The 19,941-nt window shown below is 38.7% G+C and overlaps 1 protein-coding gene across 1 annotated transcript in view; it reads right to left on the reverse strand.

The window, feature by feature from the left end:
• Window positions 1-4,394: 4,394 nt before the first annotated feature.
• Window positions 4,395-19,941, reverse strand: part of RAB31 (RAB31, member RAS oncogene family) — a 182,288-nt gene continuing 166,741 nt past the window's right edge. The window contains exon 7 of the mRNA XM_036759640.1: window positions 4,395-7,888. Coding sequence (XP_036615535.1) covers window positions 7,791-7,888 — 98 coding nt within the window. The 3' untranslated portion in view covers window positions 4,395-7,790. The remainder of the gene's footprint in view (window positions 7,889-19,941) is intronic.

Here is a 19,941-nt window from a genome sequence, read left to right on the forward strand (position 1 = left end):
ATTTTTGTTCACACAAGACCTTTTTCTTTTTGTTTTTTATCTCTTTGAGATACAGACCTAGTACTGGCATTGCTGGGTTACAGGGTCTGCCTGACTTTATAGCCCCTTGGGCAGTTTCAAATTGTTAAGGTTGAATCCATTCCCAACTCTACCAACAGTGCATTAGTGTCTCAATTTCCCCAATCCCCTCCTTTTAATTTTCCTTTTCTGTCATATTAGTCAATCTGATAGGTATGGGGTGGTAGCTCTGATAGTACCTAATTTACACTTCTTTAATCAATAGTGATTTAGAGCATTTTTTTCATATGACTGTAGATAGTTTACTTCATCTGAAAACTGCCTGTTCTTATCCTTTGACCATTTATCATTTGGGGAATAGCTCTTATTTTTATAAATTTGACTTGGTTCTCCATATATTTGAGAAATGAAGCCTTTATCAGAGAAACTTGCTGTAAAAATTTTCCAGTTATGATTACTGTGTATTTTCCTTCATCCTGTTTTACTGCTTGTTTAGCCTACTCTCTCTCTCCTTTCACCTGGTCCATGCTCAAAAGTGTTTTGCTCCTGACTACTGCCTCCCCCAGTCTGCCCTCCCTTCTATCAGTCTTCCTCTTCTCTTATCCCTTTCTCCTCCTACTTTCCTGTGGAGTAAGATAGACTTCTAGAACCAACTGAGTGTACATGTTGTCCCCTCTTTGAGCCAGTTCTGATGAGAATAAGGTTCAAGCACTCATCCCCATCTCCTCCATCTTCTCCTCCACTGTAAAAGTTCTTTTGTGCCTTTTATGTGAGATAATTTACCCCATTCTACCTCTCTCTTACCCCTTCTCCCAGTTCATTCCTCTTTCTCACCCCTTAATTTTATTTTTTAGATATCATCTCATCATAGTCAGCTCAAACCTGTGAGTTCCTTCAAGCAACTCTGAATAAACTGCCCTAATAATGAGAAAGTTCTTAGGAGTTAGTTACATGTATCATCTTCCCATGTAGAAATGTAAACAGTTTATACTTATTGAATCCCTTATGATTTCCCTTTCCTGTTTATCTTTTATGCTTTTCTTGAGTCCTGTATTTGAAAGTCAAATTTTCTATTCAGCTGTTTTTTTTTTCTCATCAGCAATGCTTGAAAATTTCTATTTCATTGAATGTCTATTTTACCCCTGGAAGATTGCTCAGTTTTACTAGGTAGGTGATTCTTGGTTGTAATCCTAGCTCCTTTGCCCTCTGGAATATCATATTCCATATCCTCAAATCCTTTAATGTAGAAGCTTCTAAATCTTGTATTATCCTTACTGTGGCTCCATGATATTTGAATTGTTTCTGACAGCTTTTAATAGTTTCTCCTTAACCTGGCAGCTCTGGAATTTGACTCTAATATTCCTGGGAGTTTTCATTTTGAGGTCTCTTTCAGAAGGTGATTGTTAGACTCTTTCAATTTATATCTTACCCTGTGGTTCTATAATATCAAGGCAGTTTTCCTTGATAATTTCTTGAAAGATGACATGTAGGCTCTTTCTTTGATCATAACTTTCAGGTAGTCTAATAATTCTTGAATGATCTCTCCTTGATCTATTTTCCAGATCAGTTGCTTGTCCAATGAGATATTTCTGTTTTTTAATTCTTTTGATTTGTTTTCTTGTTTCTTGATGTCTCATTAGGTTATTAGCTTCCATTGGCCGAATTCTAATTCTCAAGGAATTATTTTCTACAGAGCTTTTGTACCTCCTTTTCCATTTGGACAATTCTACTTTTTAAGGAGTTCTTCTCTTTAGTGGATTTTTGTGCCTCTTTTACCATTTGGCCTATTCTGGTTGTTTAAAGTATTTTTTATAAAGTTATTTTCCTCAGGGTGTGTGTGTGTGCGTGTGTGTGTGTGTGTGCCTCCTTTACCAAATTGTTGACTCTTTTCTCATGATTTTCTTGTATCACTCCCATTTCTTTTTCTAATTTTTCCTCCACCTTTCTTATTTGATTTTTAAAATCCTTCTTGAGTTCTTCCAGGAATTCTTGTTTGGGTCTGAGACCAATTCACATTTTTTTGAGGCTTTTGTGTATAGTTGTCCCAGGACTGCGACATAGATCCAAGCATGGGCAATGCAACAGAGTCCTGCACCCAGTGACAGCAAAAGGACTAATGTAATCTCCTTCTGCACTAGTTGTCTGACCCCCTTACCATCTGTGGGCTGAGAGCTCTGGAAGCCGCTGCTGCCATTTCAGTTGCCCCCACAGCCTGCTGCTGGATTGCACTGGGTATGGCTACTACCAGCTGCCTGGTATAGAGGTCCACGGCCTGCACTACACTCTCAGCCCAGTGCAAAAGACCTTTCTTTCTAAGTTGTCTTGGGCTGGGTAATTGTTTCACTCCTTCATTTTATGAGTTCTGCTGCTCCAGAATTTGAGGTGTTTTTTTTTAAAGTAGTTTGAAGGAGAATTTGGGAGAGTTCAGGTGAGTCCTTGCCTTTTCTCTGTCATCTTGCTAACTTTAATTTGCATTATGAGCATTTACTCCATCACTTTCAGTCCAGATAATCAACAAAACAATAAATTAACCTCTGATTTATAGTTTGCCTATTTCTAAGGTATAAATGCTCACAAGTTTGACAATTGGCTCTCTTGGTTGATTCAAGCTGGCTCCAGCACACATACCCAACTATATAAACCCCAAAGTCTCCCATCCTCTTACCTTTGTTCATGCTCTTCTTTATGCCTGAAATGCTCTGCCCAGTCCCATTCTTACCTGTTTTATTCCTATCTTTAAATTCCTACCTACCTTCTTCAGGAATCCTTCTCTGATTGTCCTATTTACTAATGACCTTTCTCTCTGTGTATCTCCAATAGAACTTCATACCCTTTTTGTACACTCATCATGAATCATACTTTACGATACTTCATAGCACAAGTTATGTCTATTGGACTTTAACTTTGACATCAGGGGTTATGTGCTATCTAGATCTTGTATCTCCTCTACTATCTAGCATAACTGTGCTTTGTACAAATTAAATTTCTTGGATTATTGTTTATCTGCCATCTCCTCCAAGTGGTAACTCTATCTTCCATGTGTACTCACTGACCAATAATAACAACAGAATTTAAAACAACGTATATAGGGATAATGAGTATCTATGTAGGTTGAGTAAATTAGCACTCATGAAATATCTTACTTGATTTCTGCTAGCTAATAAATCCTTAAAAACTGAAATTCTGTGCCCACTTGTTATATATTCTAACCTTTGCCTTCCCTGATCTCATATACCTACCTAATAGCACAGTGATCAGTGTCTTGCACGTAGTAATAAGTCAGTAAACTTAGTAAATATTTGTTGAATTGATTGGATTAAGTTGATTTTAGGAGGCTTCACTTTGACAACTGTAGCCAAGCGCTTAGACCTAACCAGAGTTCTCAAAGATTACAACATTTGGTAATTCTTAAAATATTTATTAGTATGAATCAGTGTATGTTAAAAACAAAATAACAGGTACAGTTTTGTTGCTGTTGTTGGAATTTGGTGATTTTTGTGAGGAGAGGTTGGGAACGCACTACTGTTTAATGAAAGGGAGAGAAGTTCTGACATTGTAAAAGCATCCCCCCTATGCAGGAACTGGGTCCAGCCCAGTCAAAGCCTTTGCAAAAGCACAAGAGAGAAAGCAATATGCATGGCAAAACATAATGCTGACATTGGAACAATGGATCTGGTTTAAAAGACAGTTAAAATAGTAAACATATATCACTGATATATTTCATACGTCTGCATACATGTCAGAGCTTTCTAACCTATTACTCAACTTGCCCTATTCCTTGAGTAGCGATGTAAAGTGAGGAATCTACCAATAGATGCTTGTTTTCAGCTATCACATGTTATAGTGCTATGTCTGGAGGAACATTTCACACTCACATCCCCAGCACTTAGCACAGTCCCAGGCACATATTAGTCACTTAATAAATGCTGGTTGACTAACACTTGGACATATCTCCTGTAAGGAAAGAGATTCTCTTTGGGGCACAACTTCAGTACCCGCTGACTATGACAGAATGCCTAATTTGGGGCCCTTAAAATCTTGCAGCCTGAATGGAAAATGCACACTTAGTATCATTAATGTACTATTTTCAAGTTTAAAAAATGGCAAGTCAACAAGGTATCTACATCAACCTCGTGCATGTTGCTACCTTTTGTCTTTGGCCTTTCTGTTCTTAAATGTGAAATGGGCACTATAAAAATTCATATTTACAATATACAATAGATATCTGTAAGCCAGATTCAGCCAATGAAAGGTATAACATGTTAGCTTAAGAAATGTAAAATCATATTTATATATGTATATATGTACACGAAAAGAGATAGAGAAGGGGCAGGGAGAGAAAAATGGAAAAGAAGAAGGAAGGAAGGAGAGGGATAGAGAGAGGAAGAGAGGAGAGAAGGAAGAATGGAAGGAGAAAAGAAAAAAGGGATGGAAGAAGAGAAGTATGGGGAACGATTAAAATGGTGTTACGTCACCTCTAATGCTCTGGCCAGAGTTTGGAGGCACATTGTTCTATAAGGTCACCTTGTAATACAACACTATTTATGTGTTAACTCAGGCTACCCTGATTTTTTTAAATGGCTCTCATGAAAAATCTTGACTCTTCAAAAGGGTCTAGGTACTTTCCTGAGAAGGCTCAATAGACATGTAAATAAATGTGTTTGCTGAACCATGTTCTACCAGCTCCTTCCTGATTTTTTAAGTGATGATTATGGCTTTTCTCCCCCCAAACTGCTTCTGATAGAAAGAAACAGTATCAGAGAGGTAAAGACAATCACTTTGAAACCTATTCCCTTTTGAAGAGAGCCCTGATTCCATTAATTTGGGGGAAGGGAGGGGAATATTGATGTTCTGTCATCAGAATTAGCCTCCTTTATGTTAGAATTTGTCCAGTGTAATTCCCTTTGTGACAGACACATTCCTTACTTTCTCTGCTCTAGTCCCAGCATAATTCAGACACTCGGTTTCTGTGCTGAAAGAAGTAAGGCTCAACAAAGATCTGCATGTCACCCAGAAAGAACTGACTTCAGTTTCTAATATCAAACTATTTACTTCCAGAAGGATGTGCAGATCTATGTCATGCCTACAAGCAAATTCAGTGCAGACTGTGGACTATGGACAATGTAGGAAATCCCATAAAGTCTTTTCCCAGACAGCCAGAATCCCTCTTTACTATTTGTGATGGACCTGCTTCTGTCCGAAATAACTGAGACTCAAATCTGTACCAAGAAAGGTAGAATGGATGGAGTCCTTTCCAGCCACTAAGATTCAAGAACTAACAAACCAACTCTACCAATTTCAGAAATGCAGTTGGAGTATCAAACTGGCTGTGTGTGTGGTGAACAAAAACAAAAAATCTTTTTTATTTGTAATCTTTTGTAATGTCATTTGTAATCTTTTTAATAATCTTTTGTATTTTATTTGTTGCCTTTTTTATATGTAAAAATCTTTTTTTATTTCAAAAGATCTTTATCGTCACCTTGGCTTCATCTACCCCTTGATTGCTGTTCCATATACAGCCTTTTTTTTTTTTAAACCATAGAAGAGGGATGGCTGTGACATCCATGTTGGTCCCTCCGTAAATGCTTCTTCGGGCCATTGACATAACTCATTTCATCAGCCCAGGAAAAAAAGAATCAGAGTGTAATAGGAACTAAACAATCATGGGGATGGTAATATGTTTGTTCCCTAAGACTTGAAAACTCCAGATGTTTAGTCAAGATTTAATTTCTCTCCTAACTCTGAAATTGTATGATCCTGGACAAACCATTTACCTTTTCTGAGCCTTTCCTTCCTCCTTTCCAAAACAAAGTGGTTGGAGTAGATGTTCCCTATAGTCCCTTCCACTAGCTAGTTTTGTGAATGATATGATTGCTTTCTAGACCACAATTAAGGTGCTTATGGAAGGGTCAAAACGAGATCAAGTTTCCCTTGACTTCATGGTGCCTGACTAAATATTTTGGGGAGAGTAGGATTTCTTCCCACAGTATGGTAAAAAGACAGCTGGATTTAAAGGTTTAAAAGGCTTACATTCAAAGCCCACCTCTCCTATTTACTAGGTATGTGACCTTGGGTGAATTACTTAATTTGATCTCATTTTCCTCACCCAAAAAATGAGGGATGTTTGTCTCAACGATCTCTAAGGTCTGATCCAACTTTAACCACTATCTCCTACCACGGGTACTGTACCTGAGAGGTTCTAAAAGTCCTGTTCCAATCTGAGCCTCAGTGAGAGGTCAACCACTATTTGATCCTAGACTGGTAAGAAACCTGGAATGTAAAAAAGATTTGGACTTAGGGGAAAACTACCTTTTCTCCTTACCCTTCTCAGACTTAACTTCTTCCCTCCACTGGATCCAGACAAAAGATATTCAAATCCTTTTATGTTACAGAAGAAGCCAAGGAATCTGGATCAGGAAGGCCAGACCAAGGCCTACCCTTTGTGCAAATAGGATGGGAGTATTGCATTGACAGAGTGTAGTCCACAGGATATATTTTTTTTAATGCCTTTTTCTGTCTAGTAGTTTTAAAGTGTCTAAAAGCCTAAGGCCTCTGCCACTCACTCTGGCTAATCGCTCAATAATCTAACCAATCTCCCCCCATCAGAAGCTTGTCCTATAGTTTTAATCTGCAGATTCTTTTACTTCAATTTTCAACCTTGATTAAGAAATCATGACAGATTCTATTAGCAAGGAAATACTCTGTGCATTGAGTTCCTTGCCCATCAAGACAACATGCAGTAGGTAGTACTTTTTAAAAAAATGTCTAAAATGTCTCTATTCTACCTTAGTCTGCTGATATGCATTCTTACATAGAAATGCCTTCTGTCTCTTTTTCAGAAATGAGGCCTTCTTAACCTCCAAGTTATTTGCAGCAATTTTCTCAGGCTTGTCACTTTACATGTACCCGAAACTCAAAATGTGTGCAATGCTAAACACCGAAGGAAAAAAGCAGGGATTTCTGTTTCTTTTCTTCCTTCTTTCTTTTGTTCCTTCCGTCCCCTTTCCTTCTCTTTCGTTCAAATAAATCTTCCCTTCTTTTTTTCAGTGAATTGTTCAGACCGGTAATTTGGGGAATAGTTGGATAATACTCCTCTGTTCTCTACAGAAGATGTGGGAAGTATGGGCGAAATTCTATTTCTTTCCTTTAAAAAAAATTTTTAGAGCAGATCTAAAATTTAAAAATAAAAAAACAGGCTCAGTTCTAAAAAACCAAATAACAAGTTATTTCCTCACTAGCTAACTTTCACTGGTGACTGATTAAGTCATCCACAAAGTCAATGGCACTAAAAAGATTCCTGCAGTGTGACCAGGCCAACTGAGAAGTCAGAGAGGAAGGACCCAACCCAGAATCCCCCACATAAACTAAGTCAACAAGAATACATCCTCTTTCTTACAAAACTTAAGTATCGGGAGGGTTTAACAGAGAACTCAATATATACTTGTCATCCACCCACTCCCTTCCTTCACCCACTCAGTAAAAACCACTGTTGTAAGAGTAAGAGAGAAAGGGAGGGAGGAGGGGCAAGATGAATTTGGTATAATCTAATCCATCAATATAAATAGTATGACTAAGGATTTTTCAAGAATTTCTGCAAAATCCTTTCCCAGGGAAACTTTCTGGCTGTGATGCCTACATATTTCTCATAATGTAGAGCTGGGATTTTTTTTTTAAACAAGGCACTAAGTCACCAAGAGTGGGAAGTCCTTCAGTCAGTGCACAAGAAAATGGGATTTGAGTTCTTCAAGTACATCAGATGTTATCATATGGGGTCAGCAACATCGCCTGCTTGCTTGTGGTGTTTGCTTCCCAAGCTTGATTGCTCCATTGTTCCCATTTTCATGGGGATCCAAGGGTGGGATCTGGCGACCTAGAACATAAAAGAAAGTCAAGGCTGGGTTTTTGAGTTTTTCTCCTGTCAGTATCCCTTCACACAGATTCTTATAAAACCATCCTAATGATCCTCTACTAACCCTAACAGTGTTTCTCTTTCCTACTTACCTTCCACTTCTTCCCTCCATCTTTACGCCACATATTTATCCTAACACCTGCTCATTTTTATTCTTTCCCTAGCTCTTCCCATCACCCCAGCTCCAAGTAAGCCTAGCTGACTTTACTTTTTAATAAGTTGATTTATTTTTAGTTTTCAACATTCACTTCTATACGGTTTAAATTTTCTCCCTCCCTTCTCTCCCCCTCCCCAAGACAGCATGCAATCTCATATAGGCTCTACATATACATTGCTATTAAACATTTTCACATTAGTCACGTTGTATAGAAGAATTAGAACAAATGAGAGTAACCATGAGGAAAAAAAACATAAAACAAAAAAAGGAAACAGTCTGCTTCAATCTGCCTTCAGACTCTATATTTCTTTTTCTGGATGTGGATGGCATTTTTCATCATGAGTCTTTTGAAATCGTTTTAGGTCCTTGCATTGCTGAGAAGGGTTAAGTGTACCAAAGTCAGTATAGCACACTATGGCTGTTATTGTGTAGAATGTTTTCCTGGTTCTGCTCATTTTTTTTCCTAGCTCACTTTAAAAAATAGTTGAAGGATTCAAATGTACTATGATCTCTATCAGAAATTTTCAGAAGTGTTCCCAATTGCTTTTTTTTTTTCCAAAAAAGGAATCAATTGGATATTCATAGCATTTCAGTAACATTTATTAACTCTTAGTCCACCGTTCCTTGAATGGCTATCAAAACATAGAAATCATTTATTGCAAAACCATGTAAGAAGACTCTTAAAATTCAATTATATTTTCATTTTCAATGAAAGTAAAGTTCTTGGTTTGATCCATGATTTATTTTTAAATGTAACACTTATCCTAGGGCTTTTATATGGAGTATAAAATAGTAATAAAAATGAAAGAAAATTCTAGAAAAGCCAAATGTTTCCCTTCCATTTAAAACAACGGCTCAAAGGGAGAGATTTTTATGATTTACATTTTGATGATGTGTACTTCAGTGAATTAGTAGAGGAAAAGAAAGGTGTTCCTTAAAAAAAAATAAAGCCCTTCCATAACTTAGTAGACCCATAAAGATAGGAAAGACTAACAGATTTATACTTCCACAAACAACAGAAAGGACTGATTGCATTCCTGCCTCGTTGCTCTTTTCTAAAGACCTGAGAGTCCCTCACCTCCCTAGACTGAGTCTTCTCCGCCCTGCTATCATCTTCCAAGATTACCAAATTCATTCTAAAGACCATTATCTTTCTTGATTTCAATGAGATCCATCCCACTTCAGCCACTCACTGGGCCAATCACACCTAGACCTCACCATCTTTCAGAATAGTACCGTTCCTAAGATCAAGAGTGAAAAATTTTACACTCTAGCTCTAATCCCCTATCTTCCCACCTTTCCCATGTCCAATCTTTCCTTCTCCCATATCCACCCTAGACCTACTTCACTCTCTCATTGGGATTTCTGCATAGTAGATAGACTAGGATGCTGGTGAATTTTGCTGGTAGATTCAAAATGAGTTGAATGACCTTGCCCAAACAATAAGACCATATATTTTAAATTGGAAGGGAGTTTAGAGGTTATCAAATCCATTCCTTATTTTATACTTCATTAAACAGTCCCAGAGAGGAGGTGAAACAATTTTGCCAAGGTTACATGTCAAAGTATCCAGGTACTATGATTCAAAATCCCATGCCCTTTCTATTGTGAAAAAACTGAAAAGGGAATAATTTCAATACATGCGAAGTTATTACAGTTGCATTCTAAAAATCAACTTAATAAGTAAAATATGGGGGGCCATGTGGCTACACAGCAGTTTAACTAAAAAGCTAGGTGGCACAGTAGATAAAGCACCGAGCCCTGCGTCAGGAACACCAGAAATCAAATCTGGCCTCAGATGCTTACAAGCTGTGTGAGCAAGTCACTAAACCCCAGATTGCCTCAGTTTCCTCAGCTGTAAAATAGGGATAATAATAGCACCTACCTTCCCAGGGCTGTTGTAAGGATCAAAGGACATTTTAGCACAGTGCCCACCACATAATAAGTGCTATATAAATATTAGCTATTACTATTCTCTGGAGTTTTAGTTTGGAGTTTTATTGAGGGTGCCAGGTGCTAGGCTAAGTGCTGGGGATACAAAGAAAGGCAAAAAACAATCCCTGCCCTCAAGAAGTACACATTCTAATGGGAGAAACAACACACAGATAACTAGGTAAGTACACGATATACACAGAGAAGCTGGAAGGCAATCTGATTAGAAAAGGCAGCTGGTATAAACCAGAAATGGTCTCTTGTAGAAGAGGGGCACCTGGGCAGTCTCAAAAGAAAATGGGGAAACCGAGAGGATAAAGTGAAGGGGGCAGAACATTTCCATCACGGGTGACATACCTTTGCAAAGAGACGGGGGCAGTAATAATGTTTGAAGAATTTCAAGTGGGCCTGTAGAGCTGAATCAGAGTGCATGGATGGGAATAAAGTATCAGAAGATGAGAAAGGTAGTAAAGTTATGAAGAGCTTTAAATGCCAAACACTGGACTTTATCATTCATCCTGGAAGTAATAGGGAGCTGCTAGAACTCATTGGGAAGGCGGTCAGATCTATGCTTTAAAAAAAAATCACCTTGCAGAAAAACCTAGGAAGATCTGAATTGATGCAAACTGAAGTGAGCAGAACCAGGAGATTACTGTACACAGCAACAGGAATGTTATAATCATGATCAACTTTGAAAGACTTAGCTACTATGATCAGTAAAATGATCCAACATGATTTCAAAGGACTCATGATGAAAAATGCAATCCAACAAGAAAGAAAGAAAGAACTGGTGAACTGAGTACAAACTGAAGTATTATTTTCTCTCTTTTTAAAATTTTACTTGCTTTTTTTGCAACATGCCTAATATGGAAATATTTTTGCATGATTTCACATATATATATATATATATATATATATTTGATATCATATTCCTCAGTGGAGAGAGGAATAGAATTTGTAACTCAAATTTTAAAAAATGTTAAAATGTTAAAAAAAATAAGTTTTTAAAAGAAAAAGAAAAATCACCTTGGCAGTTAAGCAGCAAGGACTGGAGTAAGGAAAGACTAGTAGCAGGGAGACCAGCTAGAATGTCACTGTGACAGTCTAGGAGAGATGTGAACTGAAGTTACAACTTTGTGAGTAGAGAGAAGACACAGATGAGAGATGTTCTGAAGGTGGAAGGAGGATTTGACAAAAGGTTAGATATGTAGGGTGAGTGAGAGTGAGGAGCCAAGGATGACACTAAGGTTGCAGGTGTGGCCAGTTGGGAGGATGATGGAACCTACTCTAGACAGTAATACAAAAGTTCAGAAGAGGGGAGGGTTCAGAGGAAAAGACAGTGAATTCTGTTTCGGATATGTTGAATTTGAGATACTCATGGGGCATTCAGTTCGTCTAAGAGTCATGTGGTAAGGTAGGGCTGGAGCTCAGAAGAGAGACTAGGGCTGGGCACATAGATCTGAAGTAGAAGAGAGGGAAGGATAGTGCCAAGGTTGTGAACCTATATGACTGAAAGTATGATGGTATCCTCAACAGAAATGGGGAAGTCTAGAGGAAAGAGAAAATTGAAGGGAAAAAATGTAATAAATTACGTATAAGGGATGTTGAGATGTCTATGGGACATACAGGTAGATACGTTTGGCAGGCAGTTAAGGCTTGGGTATATAGATTTCAGAGCCTTCAGCACAGGGATAATTGAATCAATTGGAACTGAGGAGGTTATTAAGGGTAAGTGGATGGATGGGCCGCAGAAGAGAGTCTTGGGGGACACCACATGTACAACATTTATACAGATTAATACAATATAATTTGAGGAAGAGAGTGCTAATAACTAGGTGGAATCAGGAAAGGCTTCCCTTATTCTAATTACTGTAAGGCCCCCATCCATAGTAGATCAACTTTCTTGGGTTTGAAAGAGTTTTTCCTTATGATAGAAAGAAATGTAGGAATACATCATATAAAACTGACCAGTAAAAATCACAGAATCTTGAGCTGAATGGAACCCCAGAAGCTATCTAGTTAGTCCAACCTGAACCTGAATAGGAACATCTCCATAACATCCCTGACATCTTTAACTGTCTTTCACACAGCTTGAATTGGATGTGCAATCAACATCTTTAACTTAATATATCCAAAACCAAACTCATCATCTTTCCCCTAAACCCTCTCCCCGTTCCTATCTTCCCTATTACTGTAGAGGCAACGCCACCTTTCCTTTCCCTCGGGCTCGCACCCTGGGAGTCATCCTGGATTCCTCACTATCTTTCATATCTAATCTGTTGCCAAGATCTGCAATTTCACCTTTGTAACATCTCTTGAATATTTTTCGTTCTTTCCTCTGACACTGCCTCCCCTCTAATGCAGGTCCTGTGGTGGGTCTGCCTGCCTCAAGTCTCTCCCCACTCCAATTCATGCTCCATTCAGTCACTAAAGTGATTTTCCTAAAACGAAGGTCCAACCACGTCCCACACCTCATTCCCTCACCTAACCACCAGTAAAATCCAGTAGATCCCTATTGCCACCAGGATCAAATACAAACTGCTCTGTTTGGCACATACTCTTTGATGCAGTGACACTGGCCTCCTGGTTGTTCCTCGAAAAATATATACCATCTTTAGACTCCAGGCATTTTCTTCGACAGTCCTCCATGCTTAGAAAGTTCTCCCTCCTTCACTTGGCCTACAGACCTCCCAAGCTTCCTTTAAGTCCAAACTGAAATCCCATCTTTTACTGGAAGCTCTCCCTGACTCCTCTGGAGTCTAGTGCCTTTCCTCTATTGTTTTCTACTTCTCCTGTATACATTTGTTTGCATGTTGTCTCCTCTGGCTAGATTGTAAGTTCTGTGACGGCAGGGACTATCTGTTGCCTCTTTTTGTATTCCCAGTGCTTAGTACAGTGCCTGGCACATAGGTGGCACTTAATAAATGTTTATTGATTAATTGATATATAGTTATCTAGCCTTGTCTTGAAGACCTCCAGTAAACAAAAATTCACTATTTCCTGAGGCAGCACATTTAACTTTTGGGCAGCATTAATTGTTAGGGAGAGTTTTCTTTTAAGAAATTAAAACTGCCTTATTTCAGTATCTAGTTCCTAATTCTGCCAGACACAGATGCAAAGTCTAAACAGAAGTCCAGTGCCTGTAATCTATGAGATGTCTTCAGATAACCAATTTTATTTTACAGTGTTGTTGAAAATAGTAATATCCATTATATAGTTATACACATACATAGTTCATTCATAGTTGCTTGGCTCAGTCTTCCAAGACTTCAATACTCACACTGATTCCCTAGTCAAATATTCTAAGCTCTCACATCCTCATTCTACTCTGTCTTCATGAAATACGCCTCCACTCCACCTAGGCTACACACAGAGATGGGTCAATCCCTTGATTTTATCATTACCCACAAGTTTTCTGCTTCCATGTCCATGAACTTTGCAATGGATTTCCATCCTTCCCTGTGTATTACAACCCCTAATCTTTTCATTCTCATTACGACCTCCAATCCTTCCAACCCCTAGTTCTTCCATAAGCCATTGCCCCTGTACAGTCTACACTTCTCCCTTCCCTATTTTGACCCCTTTGTGAATTAGTTCAACTCTATAGTATCTTCTACATTGGAACTCCTTTTCCCCTTTTCCTATCATGGATCATGTTTTACCAAGCCCCACCTTGGATTGTTCCCACCATCTACCTCCTTCATTTCTATTCTTGAGAAATCATTGCTGAGTGGAGCTGAAGGAAATCACAAAATCATGCTGAATCCACTACAAATTTATGTTACATAATTTCAAGTGGGCCCTCAGCAAAGCAGTCCTTTTACACTTCCCCAATCAATTCTACACAATAGCAAATGTTCTAAATATTCCTCAAGCTTATGATAGCACCTCATCTACCAACTCCCTCAACTGAGGACCTCACCTCATACTTCACCAAAAAAGTTCAAGACTATCTGCTAAGAGTTCACTCTTCTCCCCTCCTTATCTTATATCACACAGATATCTTTCTCCTGCTGTCTCCTCCTCTTGCCTTATTTCACATAAGAGATAACCCTTCTCCCTGCCAACTCAGAAACCTTTACCATTGATCCTATCCCAACCCATCTTCTCCAGCAAATTGCCCGCTCTGTCATCCTCACTCTCTCCAATCTTCATTCTCTCTACTTCCTACTTCCTTATTGCATGCAAACACACCCATGTCCTCCCATCCTTAAAAAAAATCCTCACTTGATCTTGCCATCCCTGCTAGCTACATTCCACTACTTCTCCTCTCCTTCTGAGCTAAATTCTTTGAGAAAGCCATCTATATTAGATGCTTGCACTTTCTTTCCTCTCACTCACTTCAAAACCTTCTGCAATCTGTCTTCTGACCTTATCATTCAACTAAAACTTCTTTCTCCAAAGTTAGCAATGATCTCTTAAAGGCCAAATCTAATGACTTTTTATCAGTCCATATCCTTACTAACTCATCTGTAGCATGACACTGTGGACCATATTCTCCATATGGATAGTCTATTTCAGGTTTCCCTGGAAATGCCTTCCCCTCATTTTCCTCCTACTAGACTGACTACTCGTTCACAGACTCCTTTGATGGATTTTCATCCAAGGCATGCCCGTTAACTATGGGTATTCCCCAAGTGTTTGTCCTGGGTTCTCTTCTCTCTATATATTATCTCACTTGGTGATCTCATCAGTTCCCATGCTTTCAACTGTCATCTCTATGCACATGATTCTCAGATCTATCTATCTGTCTGTCTGTCTGTCTGTCTGCCTATTGCCCTAGCCTTTCCTCCAGTCTGCACTGCCAGCTGCCTTTGGGACATCTCAAACAGGATGTGCTGTAGTTATCTCAAGCTCAACAAGTCAAAACAGAACTTATTATCTGTCTCCTCCCTCCAATCCTCACTCCTGCCCAACTTTTTTATTATTATTATAGCTCTCCAGAATAGCAACTTTAGTGTCGTCCTTAGCTCCTCACTCTCATTCATCCAACATATACGATCTGTTGCCAAGTCTTGCCTTTTATACCCTGAGAACTTCTATTGTATGTGTCCCCTTCTCTCTATTCACAGTGCTATCATACTGATTCTGGCCCTTGTCACCCATACCTAGACTGTTGCAATAACCTTCTGGTTGGTCTCCCTGTGTCAAGTTTCTCCCCTTCCCCAACCCATCCTCCGTTCAGCTGTCGAAATGATTTTCCTAAAATCCAAGTCTGATCGTGTGACCTCCCTTCCCACCCCACCCCTGCCCCCACTCAATAAACTTTAGTGGCTTCTTAGTACCTCCAGGATCAAATATAAAATGTTTTTTGGCATTTATAGCACTTCAAAACTTGGACCCATCATACCTTTCTAGTCTTACTAGACCTTACCCCCCACCACATACTCTACAATCCAGCTATCCTGACCCATTTGCTGTTTCTTGAACACAAGATTCCATCTCCTGACTCCATGACTTTTTGCTGGCTGTACCCTATATTGGGAATGCTCTTCCTCATCTCTACCCCCATAGCTTCCCTGGCTTCCTTTAAGATACAATTTAAATTCTACCTTCTCCAAGAGGTCTTTTTAAATTCTTTACCCTTACCTCTGAGATTACCTTTCATTTGTATGTGTGTGTGTGTGTGTGTGTGTATTTGTGGTATGTGTGTGTATGGAGGAGATAACATGAAAATAACTATGTACATAGCCTACATATTGTGTGTAGTTATTAGCATGTTGTTTCTTCCATTAGAATGTGGAATCGTTGAGGTAGGGACCATGTTTTGGCCTTTCCTTGTATCCTCAGAACATAGCCTAATTTCTGATACATAATAAGCATGCAATAAATGTTTATTGACAGACTGACATATATGCATAACAACCAAGACCAACTCTAAGGCTGAGAACTCCACTGTCATATCATTCATATCAGTTCTTCCTTTTTTTTTTTTTAAATCAGTGCTCCTTGTGTTTTCTTAAATTCAAGTAAAGATTGAATCACAGATCTTTATTTAATTAATGTTAGGTGAGCTGTTCCTGCAAATGTTTGGCGAATCAATAAATCTAGTAAAAAGAATATGAAATGTGTCTCTTGAGAGTGTCTCTGATGACTATAAATGTTTCATTCTCCTCAAGAATTTTGTTATTTAAAATGGAGAACCATGGTTCCTTTCTATCAGCAGAGAGCTGGTAGACTATAGGTGCAAAATAAGACATACATTTTCAAATACGGCCTATGTTGGTTTGTTTAGCTTAGTTATACTTATTTATTAAAAAGGAAAGTGCTAAGAGTGAAAGATGGATGGAGCAAACAGGGGGAGGAGACAGAAGTTAGGAAGAGAAAGTGTGTTTAAAAAAGAAGACTCATAAAAATTACATTCTTTGGGATGAAATAAAATATTTAGAAAGAGATATTTAGTCTTGTAAGATATGAAAATGTCCTCTTGAAAAGTTAGACCTCCAAAAGGTCTAACATGTGGTGATTTTGGTCCCAAGGACCAAAACTCTACCTCAGAATAAATGTATCTATTCGGCTAATCTCCCAACAAATGGCAGAGTGCTATGTAAATGTAATAGCATTTTTTTTCAGTTGCCCAAAGCAGATTTTACTAGATTATCTTCTGTTATAATGGGTAAGGTATTTAGGTTATTAGAGCTGCTAACGTTTATCAGAAACAAGTAGGATTTTTCAGATTTTCTTTTCTTCAGCAAAGAGGAAAAAACAAATTCCATTCAAGAAGTAAGAGAACTCAAACACATAAATTCCATCTTTGCTTTTGCCCCAGTTTGGCCTCACCAAACACAGTGCAACACAGATAAAAACCCCACAAATATGCTCTTTCCATGAATCCCAATTGTGCCCAGAAAGCCAGCAGCGCAAAGGCCTTTCGTGTCAACTGCTGTCGTGAAATCCCCACGAGTCAGAAATCCGCCTCTCCCCTCAAAACGTGTTATGTTAAATGCTAAGAATCCTATCTTGGAGCTGCGACCACTAAATTATACTAGGCCTTCAGAGATCAGGCTGTTTGATGGCAGCTTGCCAAAGGGAAAATTATGTGGAGGAAAAAAATTGTATTTCCTTTTCAAAACTAGGAGGAGGAGGAGGGGAAAAGAGAGGGAGGAGGAGGGAATGTGAGCAAAGGAAGAAATATGCCATAAGGACAGCGTTATATTTCCTTTAACTTTCCATTAGGGAGCCTCTATCTGTATTCCTCCTGACAGACAAAGATCTGTCAAAAGAATCCTTTTTTTTCTGTCATGGGCAGAACATCACATTATTCCGTCAAAAAAATTTGCTCACTGGTATGGTTACAATTACTTTAGACAACTGATAAATGTTCACGAATTTGCTAATCATAGGTGACCCTTGTTGTTTATTAATAATAATTGTCATTAATAATGAACAAACTCTCCCTTTCTCATAAACTGTTATTATGTACTTGAAGGCGACAGAATCACTGATGCTAAGTTTGAAGAGACCTCAGAGACAATGTAGTCCCATGCTTTCCCCGTATTGAAAGACATGAAATACCACAAGGAGGCTCGAACAGAGCTTGGATTCCAATCCACATCCTCTGATTCCAAACCAGAGGCAGTGAGGTGGCCCAGGGGATAGTGCCCTGGGCCTGGAGTCAGGAAGACCTGAGTTCAAATCCAGCCTCACTCACTTGACTAGCTGTGTGACCCTGGGTAAGTCACTTAACTTCTACTTCAGTTTCCTCAACTATAAAATGAGAATTCATAATACTACCTACCTCCCCAGGTAGACACGAGGATCAAATGAGATAATATTTGTAAAGTGTTTAGCACAGTGCCTGGCACATAATACGTATTTAATAAATGCATGTCTCCTTCCAAAATGAGCATTTTTTTCTACTGCACCACATTGCCTCACAACTGTATACCTTTCAAAATGTCCTGTTATTCAAGTCCAAAGACATCTTTAGTGAGGTACAGGATCTGAGGCAATGTTTCTCCCCACTCCCTCCTTTCATCTCTTTTAGAACCATTTTTATATTAGTGAAATCTTGTTGTGATGAACTTCAAAGATAACCCTGGTCAACAGAACTGAAAGGGTAAACATTAGGGGCAGCAAGAATATTAGAAGTATTTCAGTGAAAAAAGTAGTAACCAATGGAAAATATTACAGAAGGCAACATGTAGCCGAGGGGCTGGGGGGATTATCACTAGGCAAGCAGAGCCAGTCACACACATGACGACTCAATGATGGTGAAAGCAGAGATGTATATTGGGGAGGGGAGGGAAGGAGAGAGGAGTTATTTGTTGATTGTATATGTATCGTGAGTCTTTTAAAGCATATTTTGGAGGGGTTGCTTCCTTCTCCTCCTTTTGCCATACTAAGTCACTAAAGAATTCCAGCTGCTTGGTCTTCATAACAGGGTGTATTCTTCCTCAAGATGTGTAGTTTGGGGTTATATCGATAGGAGTCATTACTATGTTATACAAGTCTTAGTGCAAGTTTAAGCTGCTAAAGCTGACTAGCTTGACCCTGAGCACATCACTTAACCTGTCTACCTCAGTTTTCTCAACTATAAAATAGAGATTAATAACAGCACCTACTGCCTAAGCGACTCACATGAAACCACTAGAATACAACGCAAATATTACAGAATCCACTGCTAAGTGTGGGGTATGGACTCAGACGGTTCATTAATCAAAACTAACCTTCTACTTAAAATCAGAGAAACATAGATTCACAGAACCTCAGAGTTAGAAGGATCCACAGAGGCCATGTTGTCCACCTCAAATTTGAAGTGAACAAGAATCCCTTAGAGAATCCAATCCATCGAGTATTTATTAAACACCTACTATATGTGTAAGGCACTATACTGGATGCAAGGGATTTAAACACACATAAAAAAAATCCTTCTCTCAAGAAGCTTAATAATAATGTGACATTCTTATGGCACTTTTTTGGGTGGTTTACAAAGTGTTTCACCGATATTACCTCTTTTGGGCCTCATAACAACTCCTTGAGGAAGGTACTCCAATATTGCTATCTGCAATCTGAAAACTAGAAAATTGAGACACAAATATGACCATGGTCCCATAGCTAGTAGAATCCAGGACTTCCTGAGTTTGAGGCCAGAACTCCATGTACTATACAACCCTGTCTTTCCACATGCTTGAGGCAGTGGTCATCCAGATTTTGCTTGAAGACATCTCCTGAGGGTTAACCAACTCCAGCCTGAGGCAGCCTGTCCCACCCCCCTATTTTTTTTTAACAGCTCTAGTTGTTAGGAAGTTTTCCCTTTCATCAAGCCTACAACTGCCTCTTTTCAAACTTTTTCCCATTGCTCCTAACTTTGCTTTCTGGGGCCAAATAAAATAAGCCAAATTCCTCTTAAGGAATATGTCTGTCAGTAGTTTAAAAAAAATAGAAAGAATATAAACTGGTAAACCAAACTGTGTGATTAAAATGACCTGGCTTGCCCCCCTAAAAAGAAATGAGATAGTGTACCTCCGTCCCTTCCTTCTTTGAAAAGATGGGGGACTATGGGCATGGTATATTGCATACACTAAATTAAATATTTGGTTAGTTTCACCAAACTGTTTTCTTGTTTATCCTCTGTTATAATAGATGGCTTGTTGGCTATGGGGAGGAGGGGGTTTGACCTATTTAGAAATGAAGATCATGTGAATACAAAAGATATCAATATATTTAAAGACTAATCTTCCTTCTCAGTTACCAACACCTTGATAGCAGTAACAGGAGACACAGAGAGTCAAAAGACCACCAAACAGAAGTGTGGAGGTAGGAGAGAACTCAAGAAAAAGAAAGAATCTCCAGAAAAGAAAGAAAACAAAAAATGGGCAAGATATATGGGAAATTTGGGGCGGGGGGAGATTTAAAAAAATGGAGAGGAGAATAAGAAATTGGATTGTCTTTTTTAAAACTCTGGGAATGGAATATGTGTCAG

The sequence above is a fragment of the Trichosurus vulpecula genome, chromosome 1 (assembly GCF_011100635.1).
Source record: "Trichosurus vulpecula isolate mTriVul1 chromosome 1, mTriVul1.pri, whole genome shotgun sequence".
NCBI lineage: Eukaryota > Metazoa > Chordata > Mammalia > Diprotodontia > Phalangeridae > Trichosurus > Trichosurus vulpecula.